General features: G+C 38.3%; 2 protein-coding genes across 2 annotated transcripts in view; one reads left to right on the top strand and one right to left on the bottom strand.

Moving 5' to 3' along the window:
* Nucleotides 1-3,175: 3,175 nt before the first annotated feature.
* The window catches only part of LOC134654625 (CAPA peptides), a 193,575-nt gene continuing 182,511 nt past the window's right edge, over nucleotides 3,176-14,239 (bottom strand). Inside the window, exon 6 of the mRNA XM_063510097.1 lies at nucleotides 3,176-3,185. The gene's annotated coding sequence lies outside the window, so the exon portion shown is untranslated. The remainder of the gene's footprint in view (nucleotides 3,186-14,239) is intronic.
* LOC134654833 (uncharacterized) lies at nucleotides 7,636-10,874 on the top strand. The gene is made up of 4 exons (XM_063510303.1): nucleotides 7,636-7,738; nucleotides 8,154-8,197; nucleotides 9,135-10,654; nucleotides 10,855-10,874. Exons 1-4 carry the CDS (start codon nucleotides 7,724-7,726, stop codon nucleotides 10,872-10,874), a joined length of 1,599 nt encoding a protein of 532 aa, XP_063366373.1. The 5' UTR covers nucleotides 7,636-7,723.

The following is a 14,239-nucleotide window of genomic DNA, read 5'->3' as shown; positions in this document are numbered from 1 at the left end:
CGTAAAGTCTTGTCTACAAAGGCGATCCTTCTCAGCTTCCAATTCTCCATTAATCTGGACTAGTAAACATTCCATTGTACACTCTTCAAATTGTACGAAACCGTTCTTCCAATGGAACAGAAAACTGGAGTTGAATAATGATACACTTCACTCCTTGAACTTTCATTTGGCAAAAAAGAATCTAATGTGTGATATCAATTATGTTACAAATACGAATGCTAGACATTTTTCCAAGGAAAAAGAACACTCTCCTTTCCCGAAGAGCTATTTTAACGTTGAATTAGAAACTGCCTCCTCTGAGGAGCAAAGATTGAGGAAAGAAAAAGAACGATTAAGAAAAAAAGGTGTTATGAAAGATATAGTCATTAAGAATCCGACGGATACAATAAATGGACGTTAAATTTTGTAATAAATTTTGTTAAAAACTGGTCATTACAGTATGTTGTTTCCATTACTTATACCTTTGTTTGCCTTTGTTATTTTTATTTATTTAAAGTTCACCAACAATAGTTGACATCGATACAATCAAAACGTACTAGCTAGATAATACATATAAGGTGTCACAATAACTTACAGGTTATGTAGGTTATGTAGGAGAAAGTTTGTATTGTGACATTATACTGAGTGTAATTTTTTAGGTGATACAAGATATATGTGCACGTTTGTACTCATTGCTATGGCGAAATTTATTATAGCAGTAACTCTGTAACATAAAAAATCAAGTCTTCATATAATTGTCGAACAGTGATCCGTACGATTACCTAATGTATTTACCGATTTTAAGGGTTGTTCTCACAACAAAAGTTGTTAACAGTAATGAGTACAGTGGCTTATAATTTATTTCTTGTATCAGTTGTATCACCAAAAACATTACACCCGTATATATTAACAAAACACAGTACAATTTAGAAAATATCTATGTATTATTTGATGAAAATAAATTGTTAAAGCAAAGGCTATCGTTCATTTAATCTCTCTTCTCGTAATTTTTAACTTTAGGTTTATCTAACTTCTTTTTCAGTTCCTCCAGCTGACGTTTCGCCTTTTGGGTGAAGTACCCTTCCTCTTTTTCGTTGTCTGGAGTGACGAAACCTGGCATGTTTAGTTTGTCTATTCTTCCTGCTTTAGCTGGGGGCTTTGCTGACTTGTCCACGTATCGGACTTGGGCACACATTGGCGACTGGCTTTTTGAGAACACTCTGTAAGTTAGAGCACCACGGATTAAACTGTTGGAGCTCATGTTTTGGTGATTTAGCAGAAAATGGTGGCGTTAAAATATATGGACTGGACGAAACATAATAAAACTATTGATGGTTTGTTTAGTTTAAAGACATCTTGTGTTTTTGTGACATTGAGCCTTGAAAATATGTCAATTATTGCCCGTCAGTGTTGTATACTTTTTAATGTTATTTTTAACGAACCAATACTGAGCCTAAACAGCCAAATAGGTCCGTAACTAGCAAGTAGAGTCTGTGCGGCTTCCTTACATTCCACGACTCTTCTCTTTCCGCACAGACATAACTAAGTATTCCACTTATTTTATATTTTACGGTAAATATCCAACCTACAGTAAATAGGTACGTAGTCTGTGTGGAAAGAGATAAGATAGATAAGATACTCTTCTCTTTCCGCACAGACTTTTATTATTAGTAATTCAATAATTTATTACTTTCATAGGTACGATAAGGTTGTGGCGGACTGGCCTTTTTGGCCACACGTCTGCGGTTCAACGAGTTTTTAGCTGAAGCATGACATTCAGAAACAATCGCTGATTTTTCCGTGTCATTTGAATGTTATGGTATTTACTGATTAATTATAGGAGATTTATTATATCTGGAAGTTTAATTCAACTACACCGGTAGGTCTCCTATATTGGTGACCCCGACGTGATACAGTATTGCATTATAAATTTACAAGCCATCATCATTAAAAATGACGGATGAAACCAAGACTGATACCCAAGCCGCTGAAGCCCCGTGTGTGGTATGTAAAGTCACTGTACGCACTCCGCCGTTTTGGCCAGAGGAACCCGCATTATGGTTCTCGCAAATGGAAGCCCAGTTCGCCATCGCCGGCATATCGAGTGACACAACCAAATTTAACCACGTCATTGGCCAGTTGGAGCATAAGTACGCCGTAGAGGTAAAGGATATTATTAGCAACCCACCAGCTGACAATAAATATGAAAAGATAAAATCGCAGCTCATATCGAGGATCTCCGTGTCTAAAGAACAAAAGTTTCTACAGTTGATGAAACACGAAGAGCTAGGTGACAGAAAGCCGTCACGATTCCTACGACACTTACGCGCGTTGGCAGGTGAGGGCATTCCGGAAGATTTCCTGAAAACCGTATGGATAAGCCGTTTACCCGGCAACCTGCAGGCGCTTATTACGTCCCAAGCCAAAGCTACGTTAGAAGAGTTAGCTGAATCCGCGGACAAGGTACACGACGTCGCCCCTCAGACTATGCAGGTCCATGCATTAGGCACTACCTCTCATGGCACGGAGATGTCCGAAATTGCAAGACAAATGACTGAACTCACAAGAGAAGTTGCTGCTTTAAAGGCTGGATATTCACCACACACATCAAGATCCGGTTTCCGTGGCAGTCGAGCGCCGTTTAGGTCTAGCCGCCGTCAGGATCGTTCCGCATCGAGACCCAGAGATCAATCCATATGCTTTTACCATAACCGATTCGGTGATAGAGCTACCCGCTGTACTAGGCCTTGCAGTTACCCAGGAGCGGAAAACTTCAGCGGCAGCCGAATTTAGCGCCCAACGTCTGCCATATAAACCCGGGCCGTCTTTTTGTATTGGACCATACCTCTAAAGCCCTTTTCCTAGTAGATACAGGATCAGACGTGTGCGTATATCCGCGCACATTAATTAGAGGACCTCGTGCAAAATCTAATTATGAACTTTTTGCTGCTAACAGTTCAATAATACACACATACGGCTCGATACACTTACAACTGGATCTGGGGCTCCGTCGGATCTACAACTGGAATTTTGTGGTCGCCGACGTATCCAAGCCCATCATTGGCGTTGATTTTCTATCGTTCTACAGTTTAGTAGTTGATTGCAGAAACCAGCGGTTGGTAGATAATTTAACAACATCGTGCATCACGGCCCCACCTCAACCGTCAGCAAAATCCATCGCATCAGTGAAAGTAATGTCAGGGGAGTCGAGCTACCATAACATTTTGTGTCAGTACCCTGATATTACACGGCCAGCCGGCATGCATACCACTCCCAAGCATAATACCATACACCATATTCGCACTACACCCGGACCGCCAGTTACAAGCAGGCCGCGACGTCTTCCACCGGATCGCCTAAAAATAGCTCAAAAAGAATTTGAAGCCATGCTCGAAATTGGCACAGCTTGCAGATCCGAGAGCTCATGGTCGTCTCCCTTGCACCTTGTTCCTAAAAAGGATGCCGGCTGGCGCCCATGCGGTGACTATAGAGCCCTTAATGCGCGTACCATTCCAGACAAGTACCCAATACGACACATTCAGGATTTTACACAGCAGCTAACAGGAAGCAAAGTATTTTCAAAAGTTGACCTCGTCAAAGCGTACAATCAGATTCCTGTAAATCCTGATGATATTCCAAAGACTGCCATTATAACCCCCTTCGGGCTGTTCCATTTTCCGTACATGACGTTTGGCCTCCGAAATGCTGCACAAACGTTCCAGCGATTTATGGATGAAGTGCTCCGAGGCTTTGATTTTTGCTACGGGTATTTGGATGATATCTTAATCTTCTCCTCCAACACACAAGAGCACGAACAACACCTCCATACGTTATTCCAGCGTCTGCAAGATTATGGTGTTCTCATTAATGTAGCAAAATGTGAATTTGGAGTGGCGGAAATTACTTTTCTTGGACATAAAGTTTCGGCTCAAGGGATCCAACCCCTTGACACCAAAGTACAGGCGATGTTAGATTATCCCGCACCTAAAAACATCCGAGAACTCCGCAGATTTCTTGGCATGTTTAATTTTTATCGAAGATTCGTGCCAGGTGCTTCAGAACTGCAAGCACCCTTGAATATTGTGCTGACTGGCCCAAAGAAGAAACCTACGCAGGACATCGAGATGACGCAGGAAATGATGAAAGCTTTCGAGGCATGCAAAAAAGGACTTTCTCGAGCTGCTATCCTAGCTCATCCTCGAACAGACGTTGAGTTGGCGATCCATACTGACGCCTCAGATACCTCTATTGGCGCTGTTCTACAACAACGAGTAACACCTGGAGCTTGGGAACCCCTAGCATTCTTTTCTCGTCGTTTAAAACCCTCGCAAAAGAAATATAGTCCATATGATAGAGAACTGCTGGCCATATATGACGCTATCAGGCATTTCCGTCACATGGTTGAAGCCAGGCCATTCACTATTTACACGGACCACAAACCCCTGACTTATGCTTTCTCCTCAGCAAGAGACAAATGTTCTCCTAGGCAATTCCGCTACTTGGATTTTATTTCCCAATTCAGCACAGACATACAATACGTGGCAGGGAAACTAAATGTGGTGGCAGACTGCCTGTCCAGAGTTGAAGAAATTGGTGGATACACGATTGATTACAAAGCGCTGGCAAATTCTCAAGACGGAGATAGGGAATTGCTTCAACTACTACAACACGGCACAGGGCTGAATCTAAAGAAGTTGAGAATCCCTGACTCCGATATCGAAGTGTACTGTGATGTCTCAACAGCATACCCAAGACCATATATAACGGAAACTTTCCGGCGAAAAGTATTTGACGCAGTACACAGGCTGAGCCACCCAGGCGTTAAAGGAACCATCCGCCTGGTAACGCAAAGATTTGTTTGGCTTGGCATCAGGAAAGATTGCCGATTGTGGGCTAGAGAATGCGCAGATTGCCAAAAGAACAAAGTTTCACGTCACACTTCATCTCCCATCTCATCATTTTCCACTCCATCTCATCGTTTTTCGCACGTCCACATGGACATAGTAGGGCCATTACCTTTTTCTTGTGGTTACAGGTACTGCCTCACGGTCATCGATCGCTTTACGCGTTGGCCTGAAGCATATCCATTGGCCGATATCACTGCAGAGACCTGTGCACTAGCCTTTATGTCAGGCTGGGTCGCCCGCTTTGGCTGCCCTGCAAGAATCACCACGGACAGAGGCAGACAGTTTGAATGCGAGCTTTTCCGAAGTTTGGCGACAATCCTTGGGTCCGAGCATCGACCAACAACTTCTTATCATCCGGCTTGCAATGGTTTGGTCGAACGCCTCCATCGACAGTTAAAAGCAGCTATAATGTGCCATACCAACACGCACTGGGTAGAAGCTTTGCCTTTGGTACTCCTCGGAATCCGCAGTGCTTGGAAAGAAGACATCCAGTCTTCGGCGGCGGAGCTCGTATATGGCGAGCCATTGCGCCTACCTGGTGACTTCTTCAAGCCTTCAGAAACCACTGCAGTTGACTACTGCAATTTTGTGGACAGACTACGCAACCATATAGCTAAAATCATCCCAGTTCCTGGCACTCGTCACTCTCAAAGGCCGTTCTATATCCCGAAGGATCTCAGCTCTGCAGATTATGTTTTCCTACGACATGGACCTGTCAAAGGATCACTGGAATCCCCGTACACTGGCCCATATAAGGTTTTGCATAGAGGAAGCAAAACATTTAAAATAGAGAGAGCTGGGAAAGCAGACACTGTAACTATAGACAGGCTCAAGCCAGCGTATATGTCCAAAGACGATTGGGGAAATCTCAACCACAGCAGAGCTACGCCTAGCACGCCATTAATTCCGCAAGTACCTGCTCCTAATAATCTGCCGCTAGAGCAGGAACAAACTGCAGAAAAAAGAACTCGTAGCGGCCGAACCGTACACTTTCCGTCCCATCTTTTTGACTATCGACCGTAGGAACGGTCTCGGCGGGGGAGTAGTGTGGCGGACTGGCCTTTTTGGCCACACGTCTGCGGTTCAACGAGTTTTTAGCTGAAGCATGACATTCAGAAACAATCGCTGATTTTTCCGTGTCATTTGAATGTTATGGTATTTACTGATTAATTATAGGAGATTTATTATATCTGGAAGTTTAATTCAACTACACCGGTAGGTCTCCTATAAGGTCTTACATTAGAATGGTGATCAAGCTATGAACCCTGTAAGGGCACTGCAAATTATTAAAAAGTAGGCTTCATGATTAACATGTTGGTTTCATAATAACACTAAAATAAGGTTATAGGTAACATACCCAAAGAAAAAAAAAAACAAAGTCAAACGTCAACGACCCATCAAAATCGTAAACACAAAAATGAAAATGTTCACCAAAATTGCCGTGCGTACACATGTCAAGTCTCCGTATTGGACCCAGTTCAGGTTAATCCAGGGGTCCGGATCACCAGGATCAGGAGTAGGAAGGGGTGGAGGAGGGGGAGGGTCGGTGAGGCAAAGTGGAGGGGCGTTGGGGGAGTACGGGGTTGCTCAGGAAGAAGGCTATTTCTATAAGAAACAGACTGAGCTGCTGAAAAAAATAAAGGAGAAATTAAAGAGTCAGCCGCAAAAGGCTCCTCCTGTTGAACAGAAACCGAAAACTGATTGATTATACACTTTAATATGATCCTTACCTATTCACATTTATTTTATTGTAATAGTAAGGGCTGATTTAGACGGCGCGCGAGCTCGCATGCGATTTTAGTTACATTGCGGACTGTTGGTTACGTCCAATTCAACTGACCGATCAAAAACCGCAATGTAATAAAACTCGCATGCGAGTTCTCGCATCGTCTAATTGAACCCTAAATACTATGTTTGATTATTAAATGATGTCCATTTAATCCCGTGAAGCTTGTGATGAAAAAAACGAATTTAATCTTGGTGTTGAAGAAAAGCTATTACTAATTGGATATTTATTTATGAGTTGACTATACCCAGCTTAGGTGATGTGGAAGAATTTAAGTTTTGTTTTTTCGATATGTACCTTTAAATAAGAAAATTGTGCAATTAATAAATTATGTTTGTAATATACTTAGCTATATTTATTTACTTACTTAAGTAATGAGTTTTGATTTTCAACAAGTCTGATTAATTTTAATATTTTGAAATGTCTTATTAGTTATTAATCTGAAACTTGCGGAGAGCGGCCATGGAGCGGCCAATCATGATATCTTAGTGATAGGCATATATTCTTATTCTGATGACATATTCATTTAAATTGTGTGTAGATATTATAAATTTTAATTATTAATCGGCAGTTATAAGTATAGAAATCGTAGCAATGGTAATAGTCTCGCATAGGTAGGTACCTATGTCTTTCGACCAAACGCGAGTTGATGCTTTCAATGTTTTTTTTTCTGAAGACCAACCCACGCTTGACACATTTATTATTTTGTTTTATGTTTTTGTGTCATGAAAAATATGCGTAGAAACCACTTTTACTACCCTTTTGTTACTGTGCTGTGTAAGTACTAAGTACCTTTTTTCAAAACACCCAGACGACAGAACCGATAGCGCGGAACCACGTCGAAAATTAACATTGTGTACAATTAGCTAAATTAAGGTAAAATTTGCTAAAACCGTGACAAAGATGTTAATTATCTTCGCTAATTTAGTGCGTTTTCCCTTTTTCATCGGTGCACTAATTACTTTTAATTCTTGCTATATAACGGGTATTGCGAACTAAGAATGTTCAGAGAGATGGAGATTTGCTGATAAGTGTTTGTTTTTGTGTAATCATGAGTATATTAAAGGTAAGTACCTAATTACCTAGAATCATAGTAACAAAAATATTAACAATCAGAATAATGCCTAAAAAGATTTGAGTTTTAAACTGTTATTTTTTTAATGTCCTGTCTAAATTCGTTTATTCTATTTTTTGTTATAGCCTTTAGACATTTCACTTATTTAATATGGAGTTCAAATTCCTTATTCCGTTAAATGCTGTTTGGGAAAAAGCGTAATTCGTATTGTACCTGTATACACGGCAAAGCAAAAAAAACGTATTTATTATATACATTCTTTATTGAAACAAAGAAATATACATTTAGATACGTACTTACCGAAAGGTAGACTTAACTCCAAACTCTAAGTGTAATTTTCTACCAGTCATCCTTACGTTATTATGTTTGTAGAAAATTGCCACCGAAAGAAAATGGTTGGTTTCAGGTTTTACCGTTGATGTACTTGATGGTGAAAGCATCCGCACTAGGGTCAGTATTAAGCATTAAATGGGGCATTATCTATGAAAAGGGACCTTATTGTCGATGGCGCTTACGCCGCACAGCGTCGCGCGGCATTGTATTTATATCGGTGCATCATTAATAATGGCGTAAGTGCCATCGACAATAAGGTCCCTTTTCATAGATAACGTCACAAATATGTATTTTTTTATTATACTATGTCGGTGGCAAACAAGCGGTGCGGCGGTGGCATACGGCTGAAGGTAAGCAGTCTCCGTAGCCTATGAAAGATTGCCACTCCAGGGGTGTTTCATGCGCGTTGCCGACCCTTGCTCGTTGAGTACTGGCAACCTTACTCAACGGCAGGAGCACAACACTATAATTAGATTAAGAAGAGTCTAGTGTAATTTGGCTGCGGTTTTCTGTAAGGTAGGTACTTCCCCAGTTGGGCTCTGCTCTACATTTGGAATGGCATCCGCTGTGCTGTACCCTACCATACAAAGCGAGATGACGTGCACAGTGCCCATACCTCTCTAAACTTACTTTAAACTTAATTCCGTTATATGTATACAAAACCTACATACTACCAAATACCTATTTAAATCCATTTACATGCGCGTCTCACGATCACATTATGAAACCAAGGATAAATAAATAAATAAATATTATAGGACATTCTTACACAGATTGACTAAATCCCACAGTAAGCTCAAGAAGACTTGTGTTGTGGGTACTCAGACAACGATATATATATATATATATTATAATATACAAATACATAAATACATAGAAAATACCCAAGACTCAGGCACAAATATCTGTGCTCATCACACAAATAAATACCCTTACCGGTATTCGAACCCAAGACCGCGGCTTCAGCAGGCCAGACCAGTCGTCAAACAATATACAACAACTATTTAGGTATTACCGTTTGTATACCTACCTAAAAGTATTCACTTAATTTCAGGTTACCAGGATTTGACCGATGGCACGTAAAAGGAAATAATGAGAATTGTGTGTGTCCTACGGAATCCCCCACGATCATCAACAGTTTGGATTCAAACCATTCAGGTGTCGAGAGACTAGTTGTTTTCGTATATAAGAAACCAGACACAGGCGAAATTATCAGCTTCATTCCCCAAAAGGAACATCAGAGAAAAATTCCTGATTTCCCCGACACATATGGTCACATTCATAATATTGAACAGAATCCGTCTATTAGAGATATATTTGAAATCAGTCCTAGTAAAGATGTACGGGAACATAAAACACATATTGAACCTGTACCACAGCATGACAGTAATGAAGGCAAAGAAAACATTCCTGATGATAAAATACCTAAAGACTTGAACTTTAATGAACAAGATACTAACACTGACATTAAAATCCCGACATGGCATATGTCACTTGATCAAAACGAAGAAAAACCTGAACATATTAAGTCATATCCACTGCAGATATCAGGAGAAAATGACGACAAAAACACGGACATTATGATCAATGACATTGACATGAAAATCCCGAAATGGCAAATGAAAATAAGTAAGAATAAAGTTATACCTGAAAACGACTTCAAAATAACAAAACATATTATTGATGATATTGGCATAAAAAACCCTGAGTTGCCAATGCAACTTGATGAAATCAAAGTTAATCCTGAACATTTTATTTCACATCCAAATGACCACAAAAATACAGATATTATGATTGATAACGTTAAAATCCCAGAATTTCCAATGCAATTTGATGAAATCAAATTTAAACCTGGACATTTTATTTCACGTCCTAATGACCACAAAAATACAGAAATTATGATTGATAACAGTGGAATGAAAATCCCGGAGTGGCCAATACAACTTGATGGAATCAGAGTTCAACCTGAACATTTTATTTCACACCCAAATGACCCCAAAAATATAGAAATGGTGATTGATAACATGAAAATCCCAGAATTTCCAATGCAATTTGATGAAATCAAAGTTAAACCTGGACATTTTATTTCACGCCCTAATGACCACAAAACTACAGAAATTATGATTGATAACAGTGGAATGAAAATCCCGGAGACGCCAATGCAACTTGATGAAATCAGAGTTCAACCTGAACATTTTATTTCACACCCAAATGACCACAAAAATATAGAAATGGTGATTGATAACATGAAAATCCCAGAATTTCCAATGCAATTTGATGAAATCAAAGTTAAACCTGGACATTTTATTTCACGCCCTAATGACCACAAAACTACAGAAATTATGATTGATAACAGTGGAATGAAAATCCCGGAGAGGCCAATGCAACTTGATGGAATCAGAGTTCAACCTGAACATTTTATTTCACATCCAAATGACCATAAGAATATAGAATTGGTGATTGATAACATGAAGATCCCAGAGTTTCCAATGCAATTTGATGGAATCAAAGTTAAACCTGGACATTTTATTTCACGTCCTAATGACCACAAAAATACAGGAATTATAATAAATGGTAACTTTGGGATGAAAATCCCGGACTGGCCAATGCAACTTGATGGAATCAAAGTTAAACCTGATCATTTTATTTTACATCCAAATGATCACAAAAATACAGGAATGATGATTGCTAACATTGGGATGAAAATCCCGGAGTGGCAAATGCAATTTGATCAGAACACAGTTAAACCTGAACATTTTATTCCATATCCCCAGCATACATCAGGAGAAGATGACCACAAAAAGACAGAATATGTGATTAATTCTGAGTTTGAAATCCCAAAATGGCAAATGCAACTTGATAAAAACAATGTTAATGAACCTTTTATTTCATATCCAAATGATCACAAAAAACCAGAAATTATAATTGAAGACACTGGCATAAAAGTCCCTAAATTGCAAATGGAACTTGATGAAAACAAAGTTAATCCTGCACATATAATTTCACAGCTTGTACCAGGAAATGACCAAACAAAGGCAGAAATTGTGATTGATAATTTTAAGCCTCCAACACAAGACATTTCGTCAGAACGTTTATCTGTTTCTAGCGAAGAATACCCAAGTTCTCACGAAAAAAGCCTCGCGTCTACAGAACAACCATTCATAAATAATGATCTTAATTTGCATAAACCTTCAATAGATTCGACCATGGACTCTGAACCTCAAAATCTGTTTGAAGAAAGTAGCCCAGAACACACCTTACCAGGCCGAATTGAGACGATTTGGCCTAAAGAAGAGGAATCTTTAGACGAACCTAATCATTCCATTCATATCAGACCTTCAACCGAGAAATTCCGGTTTTCGGATGATAAAGAAGTTAAAATTCCAACGTTCCAAAGAATGAAAGTGCCTAGAAGAGACAAATATGGCAGAATTATAGGTTGGACTTACAAGACTATTAAAACTTTTTGGAAAGGAGGTTCACGTATTCCTAATAATTGGGAGAAATTTCGAACAGATAGGTACACACCATTTAATTACCATTATCAATATATAGAAGATCCAGCCTTCGACCAATGGCTTAGAGAGCAACTCAGAATCACAACTCTTAATGGTAATAGAATACCTACAAGCACAGCAGATATCATAGCATTGGGCAGAGCGATACGAAACGTTCTTTTGCAAAACGGTTGGATTGTATCTGGTGAGGGAACTCTTTTAGATGGCAGCGGTAAAACGTCGAGCCTTGATAACTTAAAGCTCAGACCAATTTTAGTGGGAAAAACATTTTCTTACGGTCGCTTTATCAAACAACGCACACACGAGTATACAAAGTCATCAAAAGTTCCCTATTTAGAAGGATTGTTACTGACAATGAAACAGCCTGCAAAAATTTTAGGAATCGTGCCCTTGTCCATTTCTTTACATAAACATCGCGCTGATGCCAGTGCCAATGGGCGTAGTTCCAAACATAAAAAAAAATTGAGAGTTTTGCCTATTGAAGAACTAGTGTCGTTTAGGATAGATTCTCAAAAGTCAAAGACAAAACAACCTCATGTCTCAAGCAAAAACATACCTAAAAGACCTCAGGTCTCAAGTCAAAATAAATTTAAAGACGCTGCATTACTTGGACAAGCCTTGTCAGAGATACAACAACCGCAATACGCAAAGGGATCACTAACAACATTGAAACAAGGAAAAGGGCATGTAAAGCCCATAGATTTTGGAAAGTATGGTACTCATAGAATTATAACTCCTGAGAGGCCGGAGTGGAGAATAATAGGAGGTAATTCTGCAACTAGCAGTGGTACTCCATTAGCGTTGAAGGGTAGATCTGGTTTATATGGATAAAGAAGCTAAGTTTGGCAAAATATCTCTAATTGTGTTAATATTAAGTAGAGTTAAGTACCTAACATTAGAGAAATGCTTAATTGTTATGCATTTAAAGTATTAATTTGATGACCCAGGCTATCCGTATTATTTCAAAACAATTTTTGAAGCATAATAAAGGGATCCCAGAAGCAGGTTATTTATTTCCATTCAATTCCACCATACTCGTATAAACCATATTAAATCTTTCTCACTGCACCCTACGTACGAGAATTTCTGTTTTGCCCTAATGGTTGACTGGTATAGTGCCTTAAGGCATTAAATTAATACATAAATAAATAAAATAAAAATAATGACCTTTATTTTCTTTCGGACGATTGAAACCGCCATTTGTACTTATTTTTATTGTGCAATAACGTTTAAGTAAATAAATAAACTAATAACAATAATGGACGTAGTTACAGGTAAAAGATCCAATCCACAAAAAGTTGAACAAAAGTTATGGCAGTTTAAAGTTTGAATCGGTATTCCTCTATACTGGTAGATATTTTTTATACTATGTGTTTGGATGAAAAACGAGCCAATTCGCCTTTTATATATTTATAGATACATTGTTCAGTTTCATGCAACATTTGTCGAGATATTTGACCAAATGTGGGTTGGATCCTTTTCATAAAAAAACACTTTTCATGGACTCTCGTTTTTTTTTAAATTATGCAATAAGGATCCATTCAATAAAATTGGATAAAAATCATAAATATATTATTATTAAAAACAATTGAATTAATTATTATGTATTATTTTACCATAAAAAATGAAATTAGTTTTGCTAAACAGTATTAAACCTAATAATGATCACAAAATTTCTTAAAAATTACCTATTACCGTTTTAAATTTAGAGTTTATAATTAAAATAATTCCGACTCACGCTTGACTGCACATTTCTAATGGGTTTTCCTGTCATCTATAGGTAAAGAACTATTATGTATATTTTTTTCAAAATTTTAGACCCCGTAGTTTCGGAGATAAGGGGGGGAATGGTCATTTATTGCCTATATTCTTGAATAACTGCTAAACTTATTAATCCTAAAATTATACAAAAAAATTATTTGTGATCCTAACAATGAGCTCTTTCATTTGATATATAACACGTTATAGTTTGAAAAACTTTATTTTTTAATTTTCTCATTTACCCCCCAAAAATGGCCTCCATATTTAAAATTTATTTATTTACGTTACACATCCATCTTTGGGTCACAAACTTACATATGTGTGCCAAATTTCAACTTAATTGGTCCAGTAGTTTCTGAGAAAATAGGCTGTGACAGACGGACGGACAGACAGACGAGTGATCCTATTAGGGTTCCGTTTTTTCCTTTTGAGGTAGGTAAAAAAAACATAATTACTGCCTCACGATTAAATTTGTCAATGCGCAGCAACACTATGACACGAACAGTGTTGCAAGTTACCAAAAAGAGAACAAATTACCAAAGTTTGTGACTTTTATAGCCTTTTCCGTCAGTAGAAAAAAGCGGCAAATTTAAAAAACGTGGGCACGGAGCGTTATCGTTCCATAGAAAATTTGAATTTCGCACCTTTTTTACTGAGAAAGTTGTTTGACATACTATGTATAACTTGCTAAAAACGTAGGAGACGAATTCAAAATATATTTAATTATTTTTGCGTGTTTTATTATTTATTTGATATTTGATATTTATTGAAAACAAATTTTACAGCATTACAGCTAACACCAATGCACTGTAAAATTAAGTATTAAAATTAAGTAAGTAATAATAAAGCGATTAATAAATGATCAAAAACGATTGATATG

The sequence above is a fragment of the Cydia amplana genome, chromosome 15, assembly GCF_948474715.1.
Source record: "Cydia amplana chromosome 15, ilCydAmpl1.1, whole genome shotgun sequence".
Classification (NCBI taxonomy): domain Eukaryota; kingdom Metazoa; phylum Arthropoda; class Insecta; order Lepidoptera; family Tortricidae; genus Cydia; species Cydia amplana.
This window is presented reverse-complemented; position numbering and strand designations above follow the sequence as displayed.